Source organism: Exophiala bonariae, assembly GCF_035927105.1.
Source record: "Exophiala bonariae strain CCFEE 5792 chromosome Unknown scaffold_36, whole genome shotgun sequence".
Taxonomy (NCBI): domain Eukaryota; kingdom Fungi; phylum Ascomycota; class Eurotiomycetes; order Chaetothyriales; family Herpotrichiellaceae; genus Exophiala; species Exophiala bonariae.
In genome coordinates this window covers 251,572-276,765 of record NW_027042511.1, presented here as the reverse complement: position 1 = coordinate 276,765, position 25,194 = coordinate 251,572, and the positions used below count along the sequence as shown (strand labels likewise).

Genomic DNA, 25,194 nt, shown 5'->3' with positions numbered 1-25,194 from the left:
GTACAGGTGTGGGACGTTGAATGCCCATATTGTCGGAATATGAGTCTGCAATCAGCCAGCTTGTTGACGGCATGGTCCAATAACGGACACTTGGCCCAAGAGATTCCAGACGGCTTGACAAGCGAGCAAGCTTGACATCCAAGCATGGTCCTTAGCGTGGAAGACCTCGGTTCTACTCCAGATAGCATGTCCGAAGCACGATAACCTGTATCCTCCAACTTTAGTCCTCGTTGTCGTTGTCCAGATTTGGCTCGGCCTTCCAGAAGCACCACGTGAAAATGATGACAATCTTCAAAGTGGCCGCTGTCCAGAGTGCGCCCGCAAGCCCAACCGAACTATGAGCCCACAGACCACCAATCACTGCTCCTAGCAAGAGTAATACCGGTGCTGCAGCTCTCCGGTTCCTTTCATCATTTTGGGTGAGTCCAGCCAAGATCAAGGGGTCGGAGAACAGGTCACAGTAAATGCTTGTGAGCACGACACTGGTGAGGCTGTTGTACTGTAGAGCACGGCTGGTGACCGCTTGTCCACTGCTTTGAAATGCTACCAGGGCAAGAGGGACTAGCACCTCCCATCGAAGATCACCTCCTTCCTCTGTGTCAACAAGTACAATGACAGCAGCCGCAATGACCAAGACCAATTGAGCTGAAAAAGATGCAAGCAAGACCCAGCGGCGCTTCGGCGAAAAGTACCGATGAAATCGACTGAAGACCAGTGAACCGAAGCAGAAGAATGCGATTGAGGTGCCAGATCGAATCCACCTTGTTCCCTCAGTGGGCGCAACCAGACCCAGTCCCAGATAGACAGTATTTCCTGTCTGCATGCTCACGAATGAACCCCATATGAAAACGGCCGAGCTGTCCAGCAGCCCGGTGATGACGTATGACAGAAGTAAAATGAGGTCTGCCCAACTTCTGTCAATGTCTTGCTTTAGATATTTGGACAATCGAGTTGAACGTCGAGAGCTCTTGGGTTTTGCAAGCAACGGACTCTGTTCATTGCGAGAGTGTTGTGTTGGGTCGTCGGGCGACGAGTTCCCGTTGATTGTTCCATACCCGTTTGGAGAAGTCATGGTATTTGAACCAGTTGATGAACCAGGACTACCAAGCAAAGTTGAGGAGAGGAGTATTTTTTTTAAAAGAAGAACAAACTATGAGAAAGTGGCAGGAAATATCTGCCGGCTCCATTACCCCCATCGAGGTCAATCGCGTCATGCTGGAGGTTGAACGAGTTGAAAAGGCTGTTGATCGGCCCGGCAGAACGTTTTGGCGGAGCTGAAGGGGAGGCAGTCGTGACGTGCAACTCTGATTCGTACCTGCCCTGGTTGAATGCTGCAGGACCACCTCCTCCCGGCCTTCCGTGGAGCATTCATCAGCCTTTATTAAAGGCCAGAGCTCCTCCCTTAAATTCACCACCACTTGTAGTTGGAGCTGAACTCTTCCTCTTTACTTGTCGTCCTCTCTACCCTCCATCCAAAATGCAGCTCTCACTCCTCTTGTCGTTGCTTGCAAGCACCTGTTTGGCGGTTCCTATCCATGAGAGGCACCAGCAACCCATTCAGGCTTTTGATAAGAACTCCCCCTATACTAGAAAGCATAGGGACCCCTACGACCATAAGATTGATTCTTATGGCCAAGACTTGGAGCCCTTGCCATGGCGAAATGGTGACGGTGCCAGCATGATGGGACCTCGCAACAGGGATCGAGAAAGGCAGAATCCTGATATGTTGCGACCACCAACAACTGATTCTGGCAACTTGCCCAACATGCGTTGGAGCTTCGCTGATTCACATATCCGAATTGAGGTGAGCAGTCTTCTGTTACCGGATCACACGACCGTTGCTAATGCCCAACCAGGAAGGAGGCTGGACACGACAAACCACGGTCAGAGAGCTTGGCACCAGCAAAGAGCTTGCTGGAGTCAATATGCGACTTGACCATGGTGTCATCCGTGAGCTCCACTGGCACAAACAGGCCGAGTGGGCATATGTCCTTGAAGGAAGTTGCCGTATCACTGCCTTGGACACCGAGGGCGGAAGTTTTATCGACGATCTACAGAAGGGTGATCTATGGTATTTTCCACCAGGCCACCCACACTCGCTCCAAGGTCTCAGTCCCAACGGTACCGAGTTCCTCCTGGTCTTTGATGACGGCAACTTTGATGAAGAATCAACCTTCTTGCTGACTGACTGGTTGGGTAAGTCATTAAATTTCGTCCCGAGTACGAAACTATATTCTAACCGTGCATTCAGCCCATACACCAAAATCTGTTCTCGGAGAGAACTTCCGTCTGGCACCAGAGGTCTTTGACGCTTTGGACCCCTCAGACAAATATATCTTCCAAGGAGCTCTGCCCGGCTCCATTGATGAAGAGAAACCCAAAGGCAAGGAAGTCAAGAAGTCCAAGCTACAGTTCACTCACAAAATGATGGACCAAGTACCCCTGAATACCACTGGTGGTCAGGTCAGAATCACTGACTCCCTCAACTTCCCCATTTCCAAAACCGTCGCTGCAGCACATCTGAACATCGAGCCTGGTGCTCTCCGAGAGATGCACTGGCACCCCAATGCCGATGAGTGGTCATACTTTATCAGTGGAAGGGCTCGTGTTACCATCTTTGCCGCAACAGGTATTGCTCGAACTTTCGACTACATGGCAGGCGATGTTGGTATCGTTCCCAAGAACATGGGTCATTTCATCGAGAATTTGAGCGACGATGAGCCCGTGGAGGTCCTGGAGATCTTCCATGCCGACAAGTTTGAGGATTTCTCATTGTTCCAATGGCTTGGTGAAACACCCAAGAAAATGGTCGCGGATCATCTTTTTGCCAATAATCCAAAGGCCGCAAACAAGTTCTTGGAACAAATTGAGGATGCGGAGAAGGACCCTATCAGGGATGTTCTTGAGAAGTAAGCTCAGAGTATGAGCATGTATATGATTTGGCGTCCCGGGAGCTTTTGCTTGTAACTACAAAAACTGCCACTCTGAGAAGTGAGCTGCACCTAAGGGATACTTCGTACAAAATTCAGATAATGAACACGAGATGTTTGGATGCTCCATACCCCGGACTTGGCTTGCTGCAAAGGGGTTCAAGTTGCAAGCATGTGTTACTAGGTCGCTGGTAAAATGATTAAGCGGAACGAGTGGTCTTTGCTCACGGCAGTATTCCTGAGTTTTCAAGGACCCTACCATCGAGCTTGTTACCCTCTTCAGTTAGTCTCAAAGGTTTCTGGGAGGTCTAGACAGCGAGCCTCACATATCTGAAGCGGGTAAAATATTAATATTCTCCTCTTGATTACGTCTGGACAAGGCTACGCTTACTGCTGGTCCCCACCCGGAATATATTTTTGATTTGCTCCGATATTGACCATTTCGAGAAATGGCGTTTCACAGAATGCCACATACTTGTTACGTCTCATCTTGGATGAGCTCTGTCCTGTCTAATCCAAATATATCTCCGTATTAAAGTCTTATCAAAGCCTAGAAATCAACATAAACCCGCCCTTCGAATGCATTCAAAACGCCTTCTTCGCGCTTGTTGCGCGTCGTCCCTACCAGAAGCTGCCAATCCGATGAATCTGATAAACACTCGTTCAAGGCTGGTAGTTCTTTCCTCGAATCCGAGAAGTTGAGAACAACAAATGCTCGTCGGCTGCCATCGGCGCTATGCTTAATGTAGCTAAAGACATCTTCGTTGATTTTGTCCAACAGCTGGAATGTACCATGGACGAAGATATCCGCGTGCCGTTTCCGCAAAGTCATCATTTTCTTGTAGAAGGACAACACACTTTGGCGATCATTTACCTGACTCGCCACGTTGATTTTGCACGCATCGTCGTGAACCCGCATCCATGGCTCAGTGTTGGGAGAAGTAAACCCAGCATTAACAGAACTGTCCCATTGAAATGGGATACGAGAATGGTCACGAGCGAGAATTCGAAGTCCGTCCATTACTCGATCCTTCTCCCTCACATCAGAACTTCGTGCAGCTTCCTGGTAGAAGTTGTTGCTCTCAATGTCTTTGTACTCCTCGATGGGCCAAGTTGCTGGCATATTGGTCATGCCAATCTCTTGGCCTTGGTATAGGAATAACGTGCCTGTCAGCGTTGCCTGCCACAAGGCGATCATCTTCGCCGAGTTCTCCCAGTGCTCGGGCTTGTCTGAGCCGAAGCGGGAGACTGCTCGTCCATTATCATGGTTTTCACAGAACACCGTGGTCCAGCCGTCCGTTCCCTCAATGAATTTCTGCCACCTTTCAACGAGTGTCTTCATTTCGCTCAGTTTCCAAGGCTTGAACACATATTTGCTGCCGAATCCATCACCAGTGCCCAAGCGAATCATGTCAAACTGAAAGATCATGTTGAGTTCTCTCTCGGATGCCTTGACATAGTCCAACACTCTTTCTGGATCTGGAGTATTTGAAAGTTCCCCCACTGTCACCACATCATAATGGTCAAGCACCTGGCTGTTCATCTCTTTCAAAAACTCATGTATCCGTGGTCCATTGCACCACATATCAGGTGCAGGTTGCCATTCGCTCTTGGGATCCGTGATCGTAGCGTCGACGAAGTCTGTCCTTTTGCTGTACTTGTTCACTGTGTCCACTCGAAATCCATCAACGCCTCGATCCAGCCAGAATCGCATGGTATTGTCGTAGATCGCTTGGCGGCAAGACTCACTATCCCAATTCAAGTCTGGTTGATCAGATGCATAGAGGTGCAGGTAGTATTCCTGAGTCAATTCATCCCATGTCCACGTCCCTCCGGCGAAGTAACTTCTCCAATTTGTGGGCGGTTTTCTGTTGCCATTCGCATCGTACCGAGCTGGCTTCCAGATATACCAATCCCGCTTTGGATTGTCTCGCGAGGATCTTGACTCCTTGAACCACTCGTGCTCCTTAGAGGTGTGATTGACAACAAGGTCCAAGATCAATTTCATCCCTCTTGAATGGCACGCCTCGACCAGGTTGTCGACATCTTGAACAGTCCCGTATCTAGCGTACACTTTCTGATAATCGGAGATATCATAGCCCATGTCAGCCTGGGGACTTTCAAACATTGGTGACAGCCAGACGACATCAACGCCTAGATCGTGTAGATAGTCGATTTTGGAGACCAGGCCAGGGATATCGCCCCAGCCATCGTCGTTGGAGTCTTTGAAACTTGCCGGATAGACTTGGTATATCGTCGCTTCTTTCCACCACGGGTGGGATACTCTCGATATCATCTTGTCTACAAGCACGATGAGGGAGGGGATTGAGATTACTGTGAATGGCACTTATGTGTCGCACTTTTCTGGAGACATACCTGCAGCCAGCATACCAAGACATCGGATGAATCCAGATTCGTTTAAAAGCAACCGTTGCTGGTTGGGGTCTACGCACATCATTACTGGAACCGTCATGCACTGGATTCGCGCCGAGTGAGATGATCACTACGAGTACCTTGGGCGCAGGACCGCGATTGCTCCGAATCTACTCCGTATGATATGGCTGGCTACGAATTGTCTCCGAATAGACTCCGACTTACATCCATCTTGGCAGAAATAGGATCGACCTAACGGCTCGTTTGCAACTGTCTTAACGAGAAATGTAGCCAATGGCGCAGTTCAAAGAATTCACCGCCTGCGTCAGAGGCTTATTGTGAGGAAATACTCTGCAAAATCATCCTGATCTTAAATCGAGAAAGCGTTGATTATTCCGAGCTTGTTGTCACCCCACAGCATGCAATCCTTGAATGCCCGTACTCCAGACTCCACGTGGAGTGTGACTATGGTGGTTCACCCGGCTCACGCTTGTCTTTTCCAGTCGCTTACAGCCATGATGGCCGTCGATAAATACTGGTAGGTCACCCACGGAACAGGACTTTCCTCCAGATCTTCTCGCATTGCATTTTTCCACAAGTCCATTGTTGTATCTAGATAGTTCTCACAAGCAGATCTCATCGACATGGCGGCACCAAATGCAAGCAACAGCGCGTCTGTGTTGAACGAGAAAACAGTGGATCAACGAGAGTTCAATGGAGCCACAGCATCACACACAGAAGGCATTGGTCTTGTCGAGGAAGCTAAACATGCCTCTCAATCGGAACAACAGATGAGTTTGAGAAAAGCCATCAAACTATATCCCCAGGCAATAGGATGGTCGGTTCTTCTGTCCTCCACTTTAATCATGGAAGGTACGTTGCAATGAACTCTCCAAACAATGTTAATAGCGGCTGACCGTATGTCCGATGAACAGGTTATGACCTTGCTTTGCTTGGAGGCCTCTACGCGTCTCCACAGTTCAACAAGAAGTATGGCGCGTTCAACGAAGTGACAGGCAAATGGGCGATTTCTGCAGCATGGCAATCTGGTCTGTCGAATGGTGCTCGAGCCGGGGAGATCTTCGGATTGCTCTTTGCAGGCTGGGCTTCAGATAAATATGGTTACAAAGTAACGACGATTGGATCTCTTATCTTGATGATATGCTTCATCTTCGTCTTGTTTTTTGCGCCGAACCTGAAAGTTCTGGTCGTTGGAGAGATTTTGTGCGGTAAGCCAGAGCATATTCACCCATCCGACGATGACACTTACATCCTTAGGTATCCCGTGGGGCGCGTTTCAAAGCGTGACGCCCGCTTATGCATCCGAAGTAGCTCCAACTGTCCTCCGACCATATTTGACAACCTTCATCAACCTTTGCTGGGTCATTGGACAATTCTTTGCCCAGGCGGTGAATCGAGGGTCCGTACAACGACCCGATCAATGGGCATATCGAATTCCATTCGCTGTCCAGTGGGTGTGGCCACTTCCCATTCTCGCCGGGCTGATCTTCGCTCCTGAAAGCCCCTGGTGGCATGTTCGTCATGGAAATCGTGCGGCAGCTAAGCAGTCGCTGCTGAGATTGACTTCCAGAAACCAGCCTAATTTCAATCCAGACGAGACTGTTGCTCTCATTGAGCATACTAACGAACTTGAGAGATCTATGCAGGAGGGTGTATCGTACCGTGATTGTTTTAAAGGCATTGACTTAAGAAGAACTGAAGTTGTGGTCGGTATTTGGCTTGTCCAAACTCTTGGTGGACAGAATCTGATGGGATACTTCTCATACTTCCTGTGAGTGATGCATTCTTCCTTTCAGGCTGGTACCAGAACTAACAAGTTCCTCAGAGTACAAGCTGGACTCGATCCCGTCAACTCCTTCTCCCTCTCCATGGCAAACTCAGGTCTTGGGGCCGTGGGCACGATAGGCTCCTGGTTCTTGATTAGTCGAGTCGGTCGGCGCACAATCCACTTCAGTGGACTTTGCTGCCAACTAACGATTCTGATTATTGTCGGATGCCTATCCTTCGCACCAGCAAGTACCGGCAAGTGGGCAATCGGTGGAATGCTAATTCTCTTCACCTTTGTCTACGATTTCACTGTTGGTCCAGTGACATACTCATTGGTCTCCGAGCTGTCCTCAACGCGACTAAAAGCGAAGACAATTGTGTTGGCGAGGGCGGCTTACAATGCCAGCAACATCTTCGTCAACGTCATGACGAATTATCAACTGAGTTCGGCCGCATGGAATTGGAGCAGTCGCGCAGCATTCTTCTGGGCTGGCACCTGCTTGATCTCTGCTATCTGGGTGTACTTCCGTCTTCCTGAGCCCAAGGGACGCACATACGCTGAACTTGATCTCCTATTTGAGCAACGTGTTCCTGCTCGCAAGTTCGCTTCGACGAGAATTGACCCCTATGCTGAGACGTCAGCCAAATCCCATAAACATTCTGTCGGAACGGACGATGGTGAGGTAGTTGACGAGAAATTGTGAGCGAGGACAGACTGGCATTCAGATAGCTTAATCAGAAGACTCGCGAATATCTGCCGAGTATTTTGGCATTATATTTCCTGGACCATTTCTGATTTGTTCGTCTGGGATGGCCACACTAGGATTTGGGGCTAGACCAGTCTAACATTTGAATGCCTTCGTAACGTACGTTAACCTCACCTTTCGTAGACTCACCCCAGAACCTAGACTATTGGATTACAATATGATCTTATACCGACATAATCTTGCTAGCCGATGAGTCCTTGACTAAACCTGCTCAATGAGTCGCATTACAGTCACCAAAGCATGCGACGCATGCAGACGCCGCAAAGTCAGGTGCAACTGGGGCCAGCCATGTTCAGCCTGTAAACAAGCCGACCTGCAGTGCACATTCCTGCTGGCTCGCCAGAAGAAAGGACGAAAGGGCGATTCTGCAAATGTCATCTCAGAGCTCCGTAACATCCAATCTGAACCCATTCGTTATGCTGCGCCGTCAAGCCCGGAGCCCGGGCACAGTCTGCACTACACTTCGCCCTCACTGTCAGTTGAAGCGCAAACGAGCCCCCGAGGCCTCGACTCTCAGCTCAACAGAACGTTCTTTCTACGCAATACTGGCCTTCTACCCGAGAAGATTGTCGAGTTATGTACCGAGCTGTATTTCTCACAGATGCGGTCGACTGTGCCGATTCTGACGCGCTCATTCGTGAAGCACGCTACTCTGTCGGCCGCTGGTGGGGGTGAACTGGGAGAAGAGGCATACTGCCTGTTGTGCTCATTCTGTGCCTTTGTTATCCTTCAAACGGGCAGCATTACTTCGCAGCAATTGACACAGATCGACATCCAGCATGCACCGATTCCGTTTGGACAGCTACTTCTCCGAGAAGCCCTGTCGGCTCGAAGCCAGTTGGATATTCTGGCAACACCAACTCTTCGTACAGTCATGCTTACTTTCTTCATCTATGGTTGCCACTCGGCATTGGGGAAGCATCGACTGGCATGGTTCTTCCTACGGGAGGCAACAACATTATATACTTCTGCAACAATGGACTCAAATGATGGTCTGACAGACGAAGCCTTGAATCGGTTATACTGGCTGCTCCTCATATCTGAGAGGTGAGAAGGGCCTTCCTCAAGTTCTGGGAACTGCTAAATAGTATCTAGGTCGCATGCAATTCGTCGCCGCCGCCCAATAACGCTCCAGATTACCCCACAGGTCCCATCACTGGAGCAGACGGTGAGCAACGACGCAGAACTTACTGGTTTTCGTTACCTGGCAGAGCTGTTTCGTCCCATTGATGATACCTTTATTGCCCTCTGGAATAGGGCTAGCAGCAACGCAACCAAGGGTAGCTTGGTTGAGCTTGAAAAGAGTCTTCGATCGACGGTGCCGTCGGCACTCGACCTGGTGGAAACTCAGCTGGCAAACATCCGAGTATCGCAACAATGGCTTAGAGTCATTGTCTGGCAATTATGCACGATGTTGGGATTCCTCTCTAGCGATACTGCCGATGAAAGCCTGACCTTCCGGTACCCGTTACGCATTGCCCACGATCTGGCAATATCAACATGGAAGCTACCTCTTCATAGTATGCAAATGCATGGCATCGGACTAACGGAGAAGGTCTTTGACATCGCCTTCACACTTGTCGACGTGATAGCATACATACCTAGTGGCGAAGCCAAGGTGAGCGGATTTGAGATTGGGCCAGAAGATAACTTGAAGCATTTCCTTTCATTGATATCACAGCTTCCTGGTGGCGAGAGGAAGTACTTGCCTTTGTTGATGACCAAGGTTGAGCAAACTCTGCCTGACATGACGGCACCACTTGCCAGACATCTACGATTGCCTGTGGACAAGAGTTTTGCGCCGACTGGAGATACCTAGTTATGAAACAATGTGAGGAGCGTCCTCTAGCTTACCTCCGGTACTGGTCCAACCTAAGGACGGTGACGTGCCTACGGGACTTAGGAAGCGACCCTCCACGCTCCACGGGCGAGCTTTCCTCGGTAAGACTCCTGGATTTGGTTAGGTATCGAGCGGCAAATTGGCAATTGGAGAAGCATGGGCTTCAAGTTCGAGGGGTTGCATTTCACCACCGAGGCTCTTACTACAAATGTGCACCGCGCCGGCCTCACCAAAAATCTGCTCAATTTATTGCATGGCACATCCAATAGTTCTTTTCTTCACTACACTTTTGGAAGAGGGCGCGTTGCTTCCGATGTCTTTGTTTCGAATACCTCCCTGATGTGTTGCGCTCGATATGGCTACAGTACTGCCTCGACAGTCAAAGAAGAGGCCTCTTCCAAGAGCGAAACAGGCTTGTGCAAGATGTCGCAGACAGAAAGTAATCGCCCTACAGTCCCTCACCTGCGCCTCTACCCTGGACTGACGATGAAATAGTTGAGAGTGCGTTCTTCTCTCATTTCTAGAGAACATCGGCCTAAAGAATCTGCCTCATAGTGCGACAACGCCCGACCTTGTGCTCTCTGCGATCGCGCAGGTGTAGAATGCAGAGAACAGGAGACTACCGTCCGGTCAGTATTAAGAGCCCATATTTTCTATAGTTGTTCTCTAGACTAGGGCTGAGAGTGTCAGAACTCAACGAGATCCCATTGCGTGGGCTTCCCCACGCCCTTCGGAGAGTCTGTTGGATTCCTCTCCAGGGCAGACACAACCACGACCTTCCCCTCGGATGGCCCATGGCTCCACATACCATGCATCGAGCCGCACTAGAGAATCAGTGTCGGAAATGGATATTGAAGAGCAGGGAGGTGCATCGCCCGAGATATATCGGGATAGGACATCTACCTACGAGGTCTTAGACCAGGTATGCAGATGATCAGTTCTAGCACGTTACAAACCTATACTGAATTAAGACGACAGCTATTCCGAGAGCGTAATTCATCCGCAACACTCCATCATACCACGGCTGCAATACCAGGAGGGAGCCCCGAGGCGAGGACATCTGATGCTCGGGAACTCTATGTTTCTGTCACAGACCTCATCGGAGAAGAGTTGCCAGCTCCAGATATTGTAAACTACAGCCTGCAGAAGTATTTGAATGCTGTGCACTGGTTTATGGTTCTGTTTCACGAACCTACCTTTCGGATCGAATTGCAACAGATCATGTCGACTGGTTGTGTTCAAAAAGATCGGGCCGCCTTCTTGTATTTGGCCGTACTCGTAATTGGAGTCGGTGCAAGGTATGCTGCAGATTCAGTTGATGCCCCTATGAGCTACCAGAGCTGCGGTTTCGACGGTCTGGGATTGAGGTTGATCCGGCTTGTCGAAACCAAGCTCTTGGACATCTTCGATGAGTCTGGCATTGAGGCTGTTCAAATCGCGATAGTCATGTCGTCGTATTACCTTTACCAAGGACTTCCGAAACGAAGCTTTGCCCTGCTGGGGAGTGGTCTGAAGGTAGCACTGTCAATCGGCCTTCACAGAGAAAGCAGCTGGACTATGTCAAATCCTGTCATCAGAGAGGTCTGGCGACGACTCTGGTGGGCTCTATACACAGCAGAAGTGTGCGTTGTTATATGCTGTACTCTGTTCCATCACTGACCACTCGCACAGATTCGGCGCCATCAGCTATGGAACACCTTGTTTGATGCAGGACAATGGATGGGACGTTGCTCTCCCTGGAAATATCGAGGACATGTCTCTCACCTGTCCTGGATTTGACTCTCAAGAGACCTATGGGGGCACTACTGTCGGGCCTGTAAATGTGTTTTCTTACCACCGCTACAAATTCCAGCTGTATCGCCTGGCATCTGCGATCACCAAAAATATCTACTTACGGAGTGGAGTAACGTTGAAAGACGTTGTGGCGGAAGTCAAACGTATCAACCAGAGACTGCTTGAATGGGAGAAATGTATTCCTCCAGAACTGCGGCCAGAATCTCTAAAATCACTCGCTTCCAGAGAGCAATATCGAGGGACACTGAAAATCTTTCAATTGCAGGCTCTCGTTCTACAACTATCCTATGACAATGTTCAGATGGTTTTGCATCGCCCTCTACTGACCATGAATCAAGTACAGAGATGGCCCCGGTTTGTCAATGACGCTCGGGAAACCCCTGGCGAGCCCCTCAGAGACTCGACAGATGAGGTCAACGATATGATAAAGTCCAGCAAGTGCCAGTGCTGGATCTCGTCACTAAGAACGTCAACTATTGGAGACTATCCGGAATACCTCATGGCTTCAAGGAGCACTTACGGTGCGGCATATGCGGCCATCCAGTCCTTTACCTCTGGTGTCGTTCTGGGGATCTTCGCATTATCAGATCCTCTATCAGATCAAGCCCATCAGGGTAAACGTGCCTTGAGCAAAATCATCAAACTTCCGAAGCTTTACAAATACCGAACGAAAGTATCTGACCAATGTGGCCAAATCTTGGAAGAACTCCTCCGTTTGATCCTTTCGGAAGAGATGAAGTCACTGCTTGTCGATGCAAGAGACTCAGATGATAGCGCACAAAGCCCGGCCCTGATGTCGAACATCAGTCTTGCTGCTGATACTGGGCCCTCTACATCTCAGAACGATCATCCAGGTGCTATACCTGATTCGTCCAGAAACAACGGAGTTCACGATAAAGATCCGTGTGCAGCTAGCCTCAACCCTTCAGGTGAAGATCAACCACTTTTGTCAAATCAAGGCCCAGACTTGAACATCGACAGCGATCTCTTCGCACTTCAGTCTGTACTACCATCAGACATCCATGATGGAAATTTCAGTGATGCACTTCTGTCATTGCAAGATGGTGAGAACTCCTGAAGCCCAATTTTCGTACTCTGCTAAACTAGTGATAGTGTTTCGAGACAGCAGAGGTGCGGCTCAGTCAACCGTTCCATATAGTTCCAGAACGCAGCTGTCCGGGGGAACAACACCCACAATCACCAATGCACTATTGCCGGCCTCGCAACTACAAGGTCCTCCGTTCCCTCGAGCAGCAATCCCATTCGATGGCACTTCACAGGCATGGATCTGGGATGATCTTCTTTGGCTTCCTGAAGCGTCATGAGCCCGGAGCAAGGTTATATGTTCACATTTCTTCGATTCAACGCCCTTTGAGGAATTTTGTGCTACTGGATCTATCGACATTCTGAGTGGCAGTTCTACCAACCCTGGAACACGGAAAGGAAATAACAGTTGCAACTGCACCTGGCTAGAGTCGGCTAGAGTCTTGTATTGATTCTACTTTGGCTGTGATGACCATTCTCTGAAATTTCAAGTATAAGGAGTCTTTTCTCCTGTTTCCCAGCACACCAGTTGCTCAAATAGCTCGGCGTCCGAAAAGCTATCGATGCTGGAGTCTTGATTACTAGTCACTGCTTTTGTACTTGGGAGCGAGTCCATCGAAGTGGTAGGACCTAGAAGGCTGTAGTCCCAATCTACCAGAGATTTGCTCTCCTGTTCACCCTCCAAGGTCCACGCTCTTACGGCTGATCCACATGTGGAAGGCGAGCTTGCTGTTGGAGATGACTGATGTCCAGATTGTGCCGAGCTCCCAACATTCCAACTCCTCGAATTTGGACCCGTTTTAAGACGTTGCGCAGCTGCGTTTATCATCGAAACAGTCGTGTCTGCAAGGCTGTACACTTCTCCCAGCTGGAGGAGCATATTCCAACATAGATAAAACCTCTGAAAACTGTGATGCCTGATCTGTGGTACATCGGATGTGCTGTAAAGGAGGTGAGTGACTATGGCTGGCTCCAAGGCAGCAGTGGCTGTTTCGGGGAGGTACAACAAGAGATCCTCAGTGTACAGAGCACCGAAACTTGCAGTGATCCCCTGTGCTGCCTGGAAAACGACTTTGACTGCAGTGCGACGAATATGCTTCTCTTTCTCGTTTTGGTTGGACAGAGAGAGCAGAGGTCGATACAGTGTCATAAGCGTCATGGAGTAGTAGGCCGCTAGGAGGGAGTTATGCACCTGGATTATTCTGCCCCTAGATATCGATGCACGTGTTGAGTATTTAGATTGTTGAACACCCTCTGGTAGAGTGCGACACCAAGTCTGGAGTTCCTGTGCAGAGCTACTGATATCAACCCAATTGACCCCCGATGTCCTTGGAACCAATGAAATGGTTTTATTGGAGAGTGTCTGAGCTCCAGATATCCTCTGAACCGAATATTGGATCGATAGAATTTTGTCGATATAGTTCGAGAGTTGTGCTAGAGCCATACAGCAGTTCATGACGGTATTTAATGTCTCCAAGTTCAGCTCATTGCTTCCCAGGTTGCTTTGTGTTGCCTCAAGGAGAGACTCGATCTCGAAGTCTTCCAGCTGAATCATGGAAACCTCGGAACAGGCAGTCTGGACCTGTACTGGTCTCCTGAGAGCAACAGCAAGCAATCGATCTCGCATCACCAACGACCACCATGTTCTTTTGAGAACTTTCTGCCGGCTGTTCGTCTTGGGCCCGGTCATTGGATCGAGATAAAGTCCCATTCCGTTCGCGTGCGTTGTGGCTATTCCGATCCAATAGTAACTGTCTCGGATCTGGTCCCCATCGCCGTCCCAAAAACTCATCAATATCGTGGATTGAACAATTGAGAGGTGATCAGACTCTATATCAAAATCATGCAAAGCCTTACACCGTTCATATAGCATCCTTCGAGTGTCCTTCCGATCTTTCACGCCAATGTTCAAATCGCAGTATGGTGATGCCGCGAGCATCATAGACTGGAATACAAGCAGGCTCACCGGTCTAGCCGCCGTGTCACCGGAAACAGCCTTGATAATGTTTGAAAGGTCCAACATTGGCGTAAAAGGATGAACCCACATCGTGTACGCCTGTAGAAGTCTGTCTCTCAATTCCAGATCTGGAATCGTAAAGCAACCTCGTCGTTGTAGATACCTCAGATCATCTGCAGGCAAGTGATCGGGTAAAGCTGTAATATATGGCGGTAGCACCGGTATCGACTGCTGCTGGTCACTGCAAAGAGTTTGTGCTGGTGATGGATATGCCGTGATGACCTGTTCGAGTAGGTCGTTCTCGTCGACAAGAAAATCATTTACCTCAACATCTTCAAGCGAGCCCAGTTGACTCGAAGGGAAGAAGTCAGCAGTGCTGAATTCAAAGACATCGAATCTTGGATTTTCGACTACCGGCTCCTTTTCTTTCGAGGCAGCCGTGATACTCGAGGTATGAGCTGATGGTGACTGTATATCTCCAAAATCGATGATAGCATCGCATATGGGCCCCTTGGAACCAGAAGCGCTGCTGATCAACGAGGGTGAGAGAATTCGATCTCCCACATGTCGTCGTTTACTGATCGGGACCGTACACGTCTTGTTGTCCAGTCTACAATTGGTGCATGAAGCTCCTGTTCTCGTCACGTCGCACCGGACTTTGCGCGTCCTACATGACTCGCATGCCTTGGGAGCTCGTTTGTTGACTCCAGCCCTTGTAACCGATTCCGATACCCGGAAACCCATCTTCTAATAGACTCGGCAGAATACAGCTCTCCCTGTGAGCTGAGACGACAGACGTGCAATGCAACAGTTGAATTCGAGCAAGGAAGCATTTGACGAACAGGGCGCCCCAGGTATTATGATCGGGAAATTAACTTTCTGCTTGGACTTAGACAAGATGGTAGTTCTATGGAACTTAAAACAAAGTCGAAATCATTTCTTAGTCTTAGCACACATCTACAAAGAGCCCGTGTTTGTCATGGGCAAGCCACCATGCTCACCAGCGTGACTGCATTGGCATTCCGGTGGAAGTTCTTCCGGCTGCTTTCCGGTAATATGCTAATCCCCTTGATCTGAACAAGACTAGCCGCTGCCTGAAGTTTGATAGTCTGTCTTTCTCCATTACAAGTCTTGTAGCTCGTACGCACCGGCAAAAAGAGGCTTAGAGGTCTAGAATTCTGCAGCCATGAAAGATCTCATAAGTGTGATTTGTCGAGCACTGTCTCAAGACAATCGAGCTCAGAAATTAGTGCCTGCGCCAAAGCAGTCTTTCTTCAAGAAGAACGGATAATTGGACGATGACCAAAACTACTCCACGCGGGCCAGAGAGTTTCAAGCGGGGTAGATAGATCGAGCTTCATCAATCTGTCTTTAGTATGGACGAAGGCTTGAAACTAGCGCCCGCCAAATGTCTTGGATTGGATAGCCTTGCTTCCGAGAATGTCTTCCGATCTTGGCGCTCAGCCTTGCTTCCGACTTCCGTCTTTGTTTACGACATCAACTTCCGAAAAGTTACGGTCTGGATTCGTGGTCCAATCTGCTTGACAGATGGAAGGTTGCACACCTGAGCATCTATAGGAGTCCAGACACTCGTGACAAGAGTATCACGTTACTTCCGGCTAGGGAACTGACGGCTGTAACGTATGGTCCACCAGCGCCGTCCAGGTCCCAACGGGAAAAATCTACTCTTGCTTTTCCAGTCTGAAAATTGATCCGATGATTTCCCCACCTTTCGTGTCGCCGATTCATCACGAGATGTGACTACACCCCGTGGGGATATGAAGATGCACCCTGGACATTCTCTGAAAGTAGTTGAGCACATCCCGTTTGCGCACGGCTTATGGCCGCATTGGGCTGAAGAAGCAGCCTGATGTCCAAAGGTCGGAATGTGTTGAGGAATGAGGATGGCAAGTCACAAGAGACCGTGTTTATAAAAGGTCTTTACCTTTTTATGCAAATCGATACTTGCCATTTATCCAAATCTGATTCTGCTGCTGCGCGAGAATTGCATATCGACACGACTTGGCAGACATGCTCTCCAGATATATCCCCAATGCTTTTAATTTAGCTGTGGTCATCTTCGTGGCCCTGGGTTCGACTGCTTGCAGTTATGGCCTGGCTGTCATCGGGTAAGCCGCAATCCAGTAGGAGTTGGCAAACCACAGCATGAAACTTAAGCATATGAAGTGGCCATGGCCGCTCCTTTGCTTAATGGCAGCGGCTAACTCTACACTCCAGATCCACAGCAGGACAACCGAGCTTTTATAAGTCCATGGGTTTGGCTGCATTCGGGGAAGATGGTTATTCAGGAACTGCACAATGGCTAGGCGCCTTCAATGGTGTGTGGCATCTCCTCCATTTATCCTCACCGTCGTGCAACAGTGACTTACCAGGCTATTCAGGGCTTAACTCGGCAGGAGCTGCTCTCGGAGCAATCCACAATGCCTGGTCTGCCGACAGGTTCTCTCGAAAGCATACCATGCAGATCGGGGCCATCATACTCATCATTGGCGCTGCTCTCTGTGCGGGAAGTGTGGGTAAGACGATGTTTCTCATTGCCAGGTTTGTATCTGGGTGGGGTATTGGCATTTTGATCAGTGTTATACCTATGTGAGTGCATATGGTGCTTAAGAAGAGTAGTCTGTGTCTTATTAATTTGCCTACAGGTATCAATCCGAAGTGTCCACGCCTGAAACAAGAGGGTTCATGGTTTCGATGCACGGTATGAAGTTCCACTCCGTCCTTCCAAAACAAAATATCTACTGACAAATGCCTAGGGATTATGTTCGCAGTTGGATACGCTTTGAGTGCCTGGGTAGGATTCGGAGTCTGGTTCATCTCTGCCTCTGGGTCTACATCCACATTCCCCTGGCGCTTCCCACTGGCTTTGCAAATCCTTCCAGCCCTTATACTACTTATTGGCTCACCCTGGCTACCATACTCGCCTCGTTGGTTGATGCAACAAGACCGAATCGAAGAAGCAAAGGCCGTACTGTTGAAACTACACACGAGATCTGGACAAGAGTCGGAAGACCATACAATGCAAGCCAACATCGAGTTCGAACAGCTTCGGGCGCAAACCGCCTTGGACCAGGAGATGGCTAATCGCCGCTCACGCTGGGAATTGATCAAAACTCCAGGCAATCGTAAGCGAGTCATGATTGCTACGATTCTCATGTGGGGCGATATGTTCATGGGTCCCATCTTTGTTGCGAATTACGGGGTGATTCTCTTCACGCAGCTGGGCTTGAAAGGCTATGTTCCGTTGATGTGTCTATCATTCCTCGTCACTGCAACATTCCCCGGTAATGTCATCACAGCTTTATACGTCGACAGGTTTGGCCGTCGCATCTTCTTGTTGATTGGATGTGTCGGAATCACGATGTGCCTCATGTTTGAAACTCTGCTTCAAGCACTTTACCTTCAGGGCGACAATATTGCTGGTCAACGTGCGGCAGTCTTCTTCATCTTCCTTGTAAGTACCACATGCCTGCCAGGAGTGTTGATTTGCTGCTAGAGTGCCACTGACCATTACTTGCACTTCAGTACGCCATCTTTTGGTCAACGTTCATGGATGCTACGCAGTATCTATATCTGTCGGAAATATTCCCAACTCATATTCGTGGACAAGGTGTGGCTGTAGGCATGTTTCACTATTTCGTTGCGACGGTCATCATACTCGTTGTGGGTCCCATTGCTCTGGACAAAATTGGTTGGAAATTCCTGTTCGTCTTCCTCATTCCCACCGCCTGCTACACCGTCGCAGTCTACTTGTAAGTGAACGGTCTTACCCAAGCACACACATTGCAGACTAATCGATCTTCTTTAGCCTCTTTCCCGAGACTTGCCAGCGATCACTGGAAGATATAAATGCACAGTTTGGTGAAGTAGTTGCTCTCCCCTATTATCACGACGAAAACGCCGATGGAGACAATGAGGGCAAAAAACCACAAACTACAGAGATCGAAATGATAGGACGTAAAGGTGAAGAAGCTGTCAAGTCCGTCCCTTAAGACGATAGCAACTAGAATTGACTCTTGTGGTGGATATGGTTGATTACCGAGGTGGCTTGAGCGTGGCATGTGGGAAACACTGGAGACCTGGTGGTATCATGGCACTACTGACGTTATTTACCGCTTCGAAAGGAAGCCGGCGACAGCAGGGTGCTCCAGGAGGTGTGATTGAAAGAAGGTTCTTGTCATAATTATAGCGGGGATTGCAAAAGCTGTGATAGCATTTTGAAAAATACACGCCAACAGAGGATCATGCAGTGTTGTATGTCAGCCCATGTCCAAATTTGAAAAGAGGATTCTCTGTGTCAAACGGAACGTCCTCTCGACTGTTACGGACAGCCTCCATGGAACGTGGCAGATCGAATGGAAGTTTCCCTTCCGGTTGAGTGTCTCCGAATAAAACATCTAAGCATGCGTATTCACTACTGCCATAGTTGGCAATGAGAGCAGATGCGTTGGCCGCCAGTTGCGTTAAGACACCAGGTCGGTCGAGATACACATCAACCACGACAATTGGGACAGTCTTGAAGATACCTTCTAGACGTTGTAGCTCGTCCCTAGGATACTCCAAACTTCCTGCGTGAAAATGTGCCTCGAAACCACCAGGTCGTGGTTCATAAGGACACCGCAAGCGGAGGATCGCAAGATCGGCTTCCTCCGGCTTCTCAACCAAGTTTAGGCCACGCTTCTGGGCCGCCCCCGGTTTCAAGCCCTCAGCATAAATCTTCTTATCTTGCGAATCACTTTGTGAGAGTGGAAGAGTGTTAGATTTGTTGGTCAGAAGCGTCATGGACTTGCGCTGCGCAATTTCTCCTTCATGCACGAAGTCTGCCCTCCCAACGACGTCTCCTGCCGTATCGACATCCACAAAGGGATTGTCGAAAAGACCGAGTGCGAATTTCTCTCGCAGCAGTCGACTCACAGATTCATCAAGCCTTGCTTCAGATACAGCTCCGGTTTCGACGGCCTGAACCACCAGCTCTGGGCGGGTTTCCCCTCCAAATTGGTCACATCCAGCGTCAAGGATTTTGGTCACCCGTTCAATTTCACTGAGACTTTCACATCCCCAAGCACGTGCAGGCATCGACTGACCTAATATTGTGGCGTCAGAGACCAATCCCCAATCTGAGCAAATCACTCCATTGAAACCCAATTCCTTTCTGAGTATCCCCGTGATTATCTGCTTGTTGAAGGCGAATCCGACCTCTTCATACTGCGTTCCGACAGGCATGCCGTAATAAGGCATGATCTGACTTGCTCCGGCTGCAATGGCCCTTTTGAAAGGCTGAAGATGGTACTCAAAGTTGTTGCCAGGATAGACTTGCTCTCTGCCGTAATCAAAATGAGGATCTTCGCCATTCATTTGAGGTCCTCCACCAGGGAAATGCTTGACCATAGTTGCGACACTTTGGTGGTCAATGTGTTTGTTCAATCCCTGGAATCCTCTTATATAGGCCTCGACGTAATCTCCAGCTAAATCCGCATCTTCACCAAATGTGGCAGTGATACGTGCCCGTCGGTACTCAGTTGCTAGATCGACTTGAGGATGAAGAGCAACACGTAAACCAAGTGCCAAATACTCCTGTCTGGCACATTCTGCGAATCTTTGCACCAACGCAGGATTCCTTAACGCAGCAAGTCCAAGAGGTTCTGGCCACTGGCTCAGGCAGCCAGCGTTGAAAGCCGTGCCGACGTTTTGAACGAAGTGATTTCGTGGATCTGACGAGAGTGAGACTGGAATCCCTAGACGGGTATTGTCTAGGACGTGCTGTTGGAGTAGGTTGTGCCACTTGGCTACCAACTTTGGATCGCGAATGGGGCCGATGAGATTGAAGTGTGACATGAGTTTCTCCTCTAGGAGAACTGTGGTCGCAAGTAGACCGAAAGCTGGGGTTGCAGGAGCCAGACCACCCTCCGGCCCTACGCTAATCATGTTATGAAATAACTGACCAGCTTTTTCTGCAAGCGTCATGCGAGAAATAAGGTCGGACACACGCTCATTAATGGTCCTTCTCGCATCGCGATAAGGCACTGCCTGATTATTTTTCTTCTCCATAGTATCACGACAGCTTCGTTGCCGCCGACGAATTTAGAGAGGTTGTCGTTTTCCTGCGCTATGTCGTGATATCAAGGTTACTAGTTTGTCCATGTTCAATTGCACCTTGGGACGGGGTGCCTTGAAGTTTAATGATTAGCACCTGCATCTTCTCCGCATTTCGACGACAATGGAGAAAGTGCAACCGACGATAATCATTCATACTTAGTAGTTGGGATTGTTGAAATTCCTTTCAAGTCCAATGGTTTTCGAGCAACGTTGACCCGACCGTTGTCACAGAGGCCGGAGTTCATGGTTTTCTAGACAGCCAAAGGCATTCAATCCCCCATACTTCACTTGTGCGACATTCGGAGGGATGACACGTTACTAGTTAACACCCTGAATTGTGTGCATTACTCTACCTCAACCTCTAAAGGAGCGAGCTTCGATATAATTGTGCTGGTCGCTTTCAGTCTGGAGGTAGTTTTGTGTAGTCCTTAACAAATCTGCCAGCCTTTAACGAGCCCAGAACCAGACCTCTTATCTCGAAGAGGCTGAAACACGTAAGCCAATTAGGTGCTTAGTTAGGCTCGAAGGAAAGCGCTTCGTAGCCAGCCGCAAAGAGTTTCGGATAGGGGGAGATTGCATCAATGCACTTTGGGTAAGTGGAAGAGAAGGGCTTAGGGCGGAGGGGCGGCCTTCCGGGGCATGATGATGCCGACCGTTGCCGTGAATTGCATAAAATTCAGCCAACACTCCATACTGATATAAGAACTCGGAAAATGGAGATTCTATCCGGAAGGGGTACTTCGATTAGAAGACAATACCAGTTCTGGCTCAAGGTGACCTTGGTTTCTTGTTTCGTCTGCTCCTACCTACACGGGACAGCGTCTCCCAAGGCTGAATGATACGCGATGCGGCTGTGATCGGATCACTTTCTCGTCCGAGTCTTACCTTACCTCATTCCACTTCGTGTCAGCCTTCCTCGGTTGGTCAAAATCAGGTATCTTGATCATCAGTCAGCGCCCTAATGCCGCTGAAGCCGATAAGATTATGACCAGGTAATCAATCAGATAACTGACCATATCGTCCACCCGGTGCACGATGATCTAGTAAGGTAAGAGGTGTTGAGTTTACAAATCATTAAGTGGCCTGAATTCTCCCGCGCTGTGCGGCTCAATCAAGCTTTGCCCGAACACCAGATGGGCGCGTGACTCAACGCTCCCCTCTTCTCGGTTTCAAACAAAGTCCGGCTTTTGTGAATCTTTTATGAATGGACCAAGGGTGAGATTGACCCTGTCTACAGATTGTGATAGGTTACTGACTTGCAGATGTCGACCCAAGTACGCCGTGACCGAAGCCATCACTTGTGACATGAAAACCCAGGCGTGGAGCCTGACTAGTGCAAATCGCTCAGCCTGATGCCAAAACCCGTAATATCCGCCGATATTCACGGCGTCTATGGGTCGAGATGTTCTATGTGCCCTCATTCGCTAGTGTCGTCTTGTGGACCAATATCGTTGTTCTGCGCTGGGCCGTCTTCATCGCACGATACCATCATGTACAGCCTTAAGCGACGAGCAAGGCTGACTAGAGGCCCGAGGGTTCCGATCATACTGGGAATGCTGTCTTCATCTCGAGAGGTTCGCTCTTTGGTTTCAATATCTCTTCGACATCCATTCAAATTACCATACTCAAACATATTACCATGAGGCTATCGCGATTATTGATATCTCTCTCCGTGTCCTGGGCTGGTGCATTCTCATTCAATGCCTATGACCTTGGACTCTATGGCCTCTATCCTCGTCGGCATTTTCAATCTGTCAATCTGGAAGCACCAGCCCTGAAGACAACAAAATGGGATTCTCGATGTGACTCGGGGAATATTTTCCTCACTCCAAGAGGTCCCTGGGTGACAGGTCATGCCAGGGGTCCGATCATTCTTGATGCACGTGGTGAACTGATATGGATGGACAACAACGACTTTGAGCAAGCGATGAATTTGAATGTGCAGAGCTATAAGGGAGAAGAGTACTTGACTTTCTGGACGAAGAGCAAAAAGAATAAACATAAGAAGCATTCTAAGAAATCATATGTTATGGTAAGGATAGCATCAATCTTGCACCACCGTCATGAATTCAGCACTAAAGTTTTAGCTTAATTCTTCCTACGAGGTAGTCCACAGAATAACGCCCCATGGCAAAGGGCTCAAGGGGGACTCTCATGAGTTTCGCATCACCCCACAAGGCACAGCACTCATAACTATCTATCATAAACACCAGACAGATTGCACCAAACTCGGCGTAGGGGAGAGTTGCTGGATCCAGGATGGGCTGTTTCAAGAAATCGACATCGAGACTGGAAAACTCCTTTTCGAGTGGCGAGCAACAGACCACATAAGCATGCACGATGTGTTCAGCAAGCCTTGCCGCAAGGATGGATATGGAACATCAAAGCAAGATGCATTTGATTTCTTTCATATCAATAGCGTGGATAAGATCGAGTCTGGAGACTATGTCATTTCCGCCCGTTACATGCACGCCGTGGTCTGCATCAGTGGAAAAACAGGCGAGATCTTGTGGCAGCTGGGTGGCAAGAACAACAACTTCAGAGACTTGAACACTGCACTCGATTTCGCGTGGCAACACCATGTGACATGGCAGGGGAATAACACGATATCCATCTTCGACAACCACGCCAACAGTGTTGTCCACAGTCCATCGAGCTACAGCAAGGGCATGGTAATTCAGCTCGACTTGGAAGATATGACTGCTAGTCTTGTGCAGAAATACATCCATCCAGACAAGATCCTCAACGTCTCGCAGGGCTCTGTGCAGATATTACCAGAAAGCGGCAATGTACTTGTGGGCTTCGGTAACTCACCCACTTACGTCGAGTACTCGGCTCAGGGTGACGTCTTATGCAACACCCATTTCGCACCCCACATCGCGTTTGAGATCATTGACTTTGGTTTGGCAAAGTCGTACCGTGTGTTCAAGCATCCATGGATTGGGAGACCAAACACAACGCCGGATGTGAAAATCAAGCATGGGAAAGCGTACGTTAGCTGGAATGGAGCCACTGAGGTCACGGGCTGGAGGCTTGAGACTGCGAGAGGACTACTACAAGAAAATGATGATGGCTTCGTGACGGCCAAGGAGTTGAGTCGTGATGGCTTTGAGACAAGCTTTGCACTTGAGAAAGCGCACGGCTATGTTCGACTAGTCGCGCTGGATGCTAACAACAAGCCAATAACATATTCACAAATCATCAAAGTGCCTCCACCTTCATCGGTAAGTCTCAGTGTCCGAAGTATTCGTCTCAGGTCGCTAACTACGTCTAGAAACTACTGTCGTCCATAGTGTTCTTGTGCTTGGTGGTGAGTTTGACTGGAGCCCTAGCCTTCTTGTTGCCAACTTGGAAGACAATCCGAGTCCCCCGTCGCATGCCACGGCTATCACAACTCAGGAGCCGCTGGTACACTGCCACGAGGAAGAACAGGGAGTTCGATGCCGAATCAGAACCATTGCTACTGGATGTTAGGGATCCTTGAGAAATCTATCCGGCTCTGCACAAAATTACCAATGGAAGTCTTGCGCTCCTGGTACGCCCTATGTAGAGTTTGGTCTGGAGAGCTGGCATTTCCTTGAACACCGAGTAATCGGCATTATTCGTAAGGCATCATGCTGATCTGCACAAGGCAAGATGCGGGACAGCCAGACTCGAGACACCCACTGTGCAGGATATCCAGGATTACTAGAGCTCAGTACGCCCGAAGCAGATCAGTGTTGCCCGAGGCTGACAAAAGGCTTTGATCGGGAAATATCATACCTACCTCTGCTCCGGGATGTCGGAGGCTCGGTATCCACAAAGGTGCGCCGCAAGCTGACTTAGATCACTCTCCGAGTGTATTTGATATGTAAGATTAGTCTCCAATAGAAATATTCCCGCATCCGAGTCCATGGATAGTCATGATCTTGGCAGATGTGCAGGAAGCGTCCTTGACTCACAATGAGGCTCTGTGTTGGACATTTTTAGTTAAACTCATAGTCACAGGTCCCACTCAAGTGGAATTCACGCCTTTCCTTTTTTAGGTCTCTGCATGGTCAGAAACGTGGCATAAAATCAACAGCGCTCGGTGCCGGATAAGCCATAACCGAGCGGGAGATATGAACAAAAGAGGGAATGCATTGTCAGCTTGCAAGGATGATATAAAATCAGCGCAGTTGATGAAGCGAAGCCTTACGGGGCAGATTCACAAGCTGGCAATGGGTACCTCGGTTCTGTCGAGAGGGAATGAAGGTTCCACCTGCTTGTACCGCCCGCTAATCCGAGGGGGATTATCAATCTCGATTCATCACCAAGTTCAATTCAAGCAGATCAGGTAATGGTCTAGTTTGACTTCCCGTTTTCATGCAGTACTCAGGGATCCATGTAAAGAGGTGAGCGTCAGTAAATCTTGCTGTCCGCGGATATTGAATATCAAAGGTTTGAAACATTGTCAGCATATTTGATTCTGGCATAACCGCGTCCGATGGTAATCTGCGAGGCTAAGCACATTTTGGACGTTCTGGCTCCAGAGTGCGGGCACTATGAAAGTCTCTTCCCCATGACTACGGTTCAATTTGGACGTCCTTCACTTTCGCCCAATAC

At 49.1% G+C, this 25,194-nt stretch overlaps 10 protein-coding genes across 10 annotated transcripts; 6 read left to right on the top strand and 4 right to left on the bottom strand.

Annotated features, from left to right (window-relative positions):
* Positions 1-220: 220 nt before the first annotated feature.
* LTR84_009190 (uncharacterized protein) lies at positions 221-1,072 on the bottom strand (the record flags this gene model as incomplete). Its single annotated transcript, XM_064852732.1, has 1 exon — positions 221-1,072. The coding sequence occupies one exon, from the start codon at positions 1,070-1,072 to the stop codon at positions 221-223; it is 852 nt and encodes a 283-aa protein (XP_064701196.1).
* Positions 1,073-1,477: 405 nt separating this feature from the next.
* LTR84_009189 (uncharacterized protein) lies at positions 1,478-2,913 on the top strand (the record flags this gene model as incomplete). Its single annotated transcript, XM_064852731.1, has 3 exons — positions 1,478-1,804; positions 1,857-2,196; positions 2,252-2,913. The coding sequence occupies 3 exons, from the start codon at positions 1,478-1,480 to the stop codon at positions 2,911-2,913; spliced, it is 1,329 nt and encodes a 442-aa protein (XP_064701195.1).
* A 567-nt stretch (positions 2,914-3,480) lies between these two features.
* Positions 3,481-5,226, bottom strand: LTR84_009188 (uncharacterized protein; the record flags this gene model as incomplete). Its single annotated transcript, XM_064852730.1, has 1 exon — positions 3,481-5,226. The coding sequence occupies one exon, from the start codon at positions 5,224-5,226 to the stop codon at positions 3,481-3,483; it is 1,746 nt and encodes a 581-aa protein (XP_064701194.1).
* A 721-nt stretch (positions 5,227-5,947) lies between these two features.
* LTR84_009187 (uncharacterized protein) lies at positions 5,948-7,795 on the top strand (the record flags this gene model as incomplete). The annotated part of the gene is made up of 4 exons (XM_064852729.1): positions 5,948-6,176; positions 6,239-6,532; positions 6,582-7,095; positions 7,150-7,795. The coding sequence occupies 4 exons, from the start codon at positions 5,948-5,950 to the stop codon at positions 7,793-7,795; spliced, it is 1,683 nt and encodes a 560-aa protein (XP_064701193.1).
* Positions 7,796-8,072: 277 nt separating this feature from the next.
* LTR84_009186 (uncharacterized protein) lies at positions 8,073-9,677 on the top strand (the record flags this gene model as incomplete). Its single annotated transcript, XM_064852728.1, has 2 exons — positions 8,073-8,905; positions 8,954-9,677. 2 exons carry the CDS (start codon positions 8,073-8,075, stop codon positions 9,675-9,677), a joined length of 1,557 nt encoding a protein of 518 aa, XP_064701192.1.
* Positions 9,678-10,485: 808 nt separating this feature from the next.
* Positions 10,486-12,817, top strand: LTR84_009185 (uncharacterized protein; the record flags this gene model as incomplete). The annotated part of the gene is made up of 4 exons (XM_064852727.1): positions 10,486-10,620; positions 10,677-11,320; positions 11,370-12,556; positions 12,606-12,817. 4 exons carry the CDS (start codon positions 10,486-10,488, stop codon positions 12,815-12,817), a joined length of 2,178 nt encoding a protein of 725 aa, XP_064701191.1.
* Positions 12,818-13,023: 206 nt separating this feature from the next.
* Positions 13,024-15,237, bottom strand: LTR84_009184 (uncharacterized protein; the record flags this gene model as incomplete). Its single annotated transcript, XM_064852726.1, has 1 exon — positions 13,024-15,237. One exon carries the CDS (start codon positions 15,235-15,237, stop codon positions 13,024-13,026), a length of 2,214 nt encoding a protein of 737 aa, XP_064701190.1.
* Positions 15,238-16,524: 1,287 nt separating this feature from the next.
* Positions 16,525-18,506, top strand: LTR84_009183 (uncharacterized protein; the record flags this gene model as incomplete). The annotated part of the gene is made up of 7 exons (XM_064852725.1): positions 16,525-16,622; positions 16,732-16,832; positions 16,887-17,103; positions 17,160-17,215; positions 17,271-17,968; positions 18,040-18,266; positions 18,323-18,506. The coding sequence occupies 7 exons, from the start codon at positions 16,525-16,527 to the stop codon at positions 18,504-18,506; spliced, it is 1,581 nt and encodes a 526-aa protein (XP_064701189.1).
* Positions 18,507-18,756: 250 nt separating this feature from the next.
* On the bottom strand, positions 18,757-20,562 carry LTR84_009182 (uncharacterized protein; the record flags this gene model as incomplete). The annotated part of the gene is made up of 1 exon (XM_064852724.1): positions 18,757-20,562. The coding sequence occupies one exon, from the start codon at positions 20,560-20,562 to the stop codon at positions 18,757-18,759; it is 1,806 nt and encodes a 601-aa protein (XP_064701188.1).
* A 1,687-nt stretch (positions 20,563-22,249) lies between these two features.
* LTR84_009181 (uncharacterized protein) lies at positions 22,250-24,094 on the top strand (the record flags this gene model as incomplete). Its single annotated transcript, XM_064852723.1, has 3 exons — positions 22,250-22,642; positions 22,698-23,834; positions 23,885-24,094. The coding sequence occupies 3 exons, from the start codon at positions 22,250-22,252 to the stop codon at positions 24,092-24,094; spliced, it is 1,740 nt and encodes a 579-aa protein (XP_064701187.1).
* Between the last annotated feature and the right edge of the window lie 1,100 nt (positions 24,095-25,194).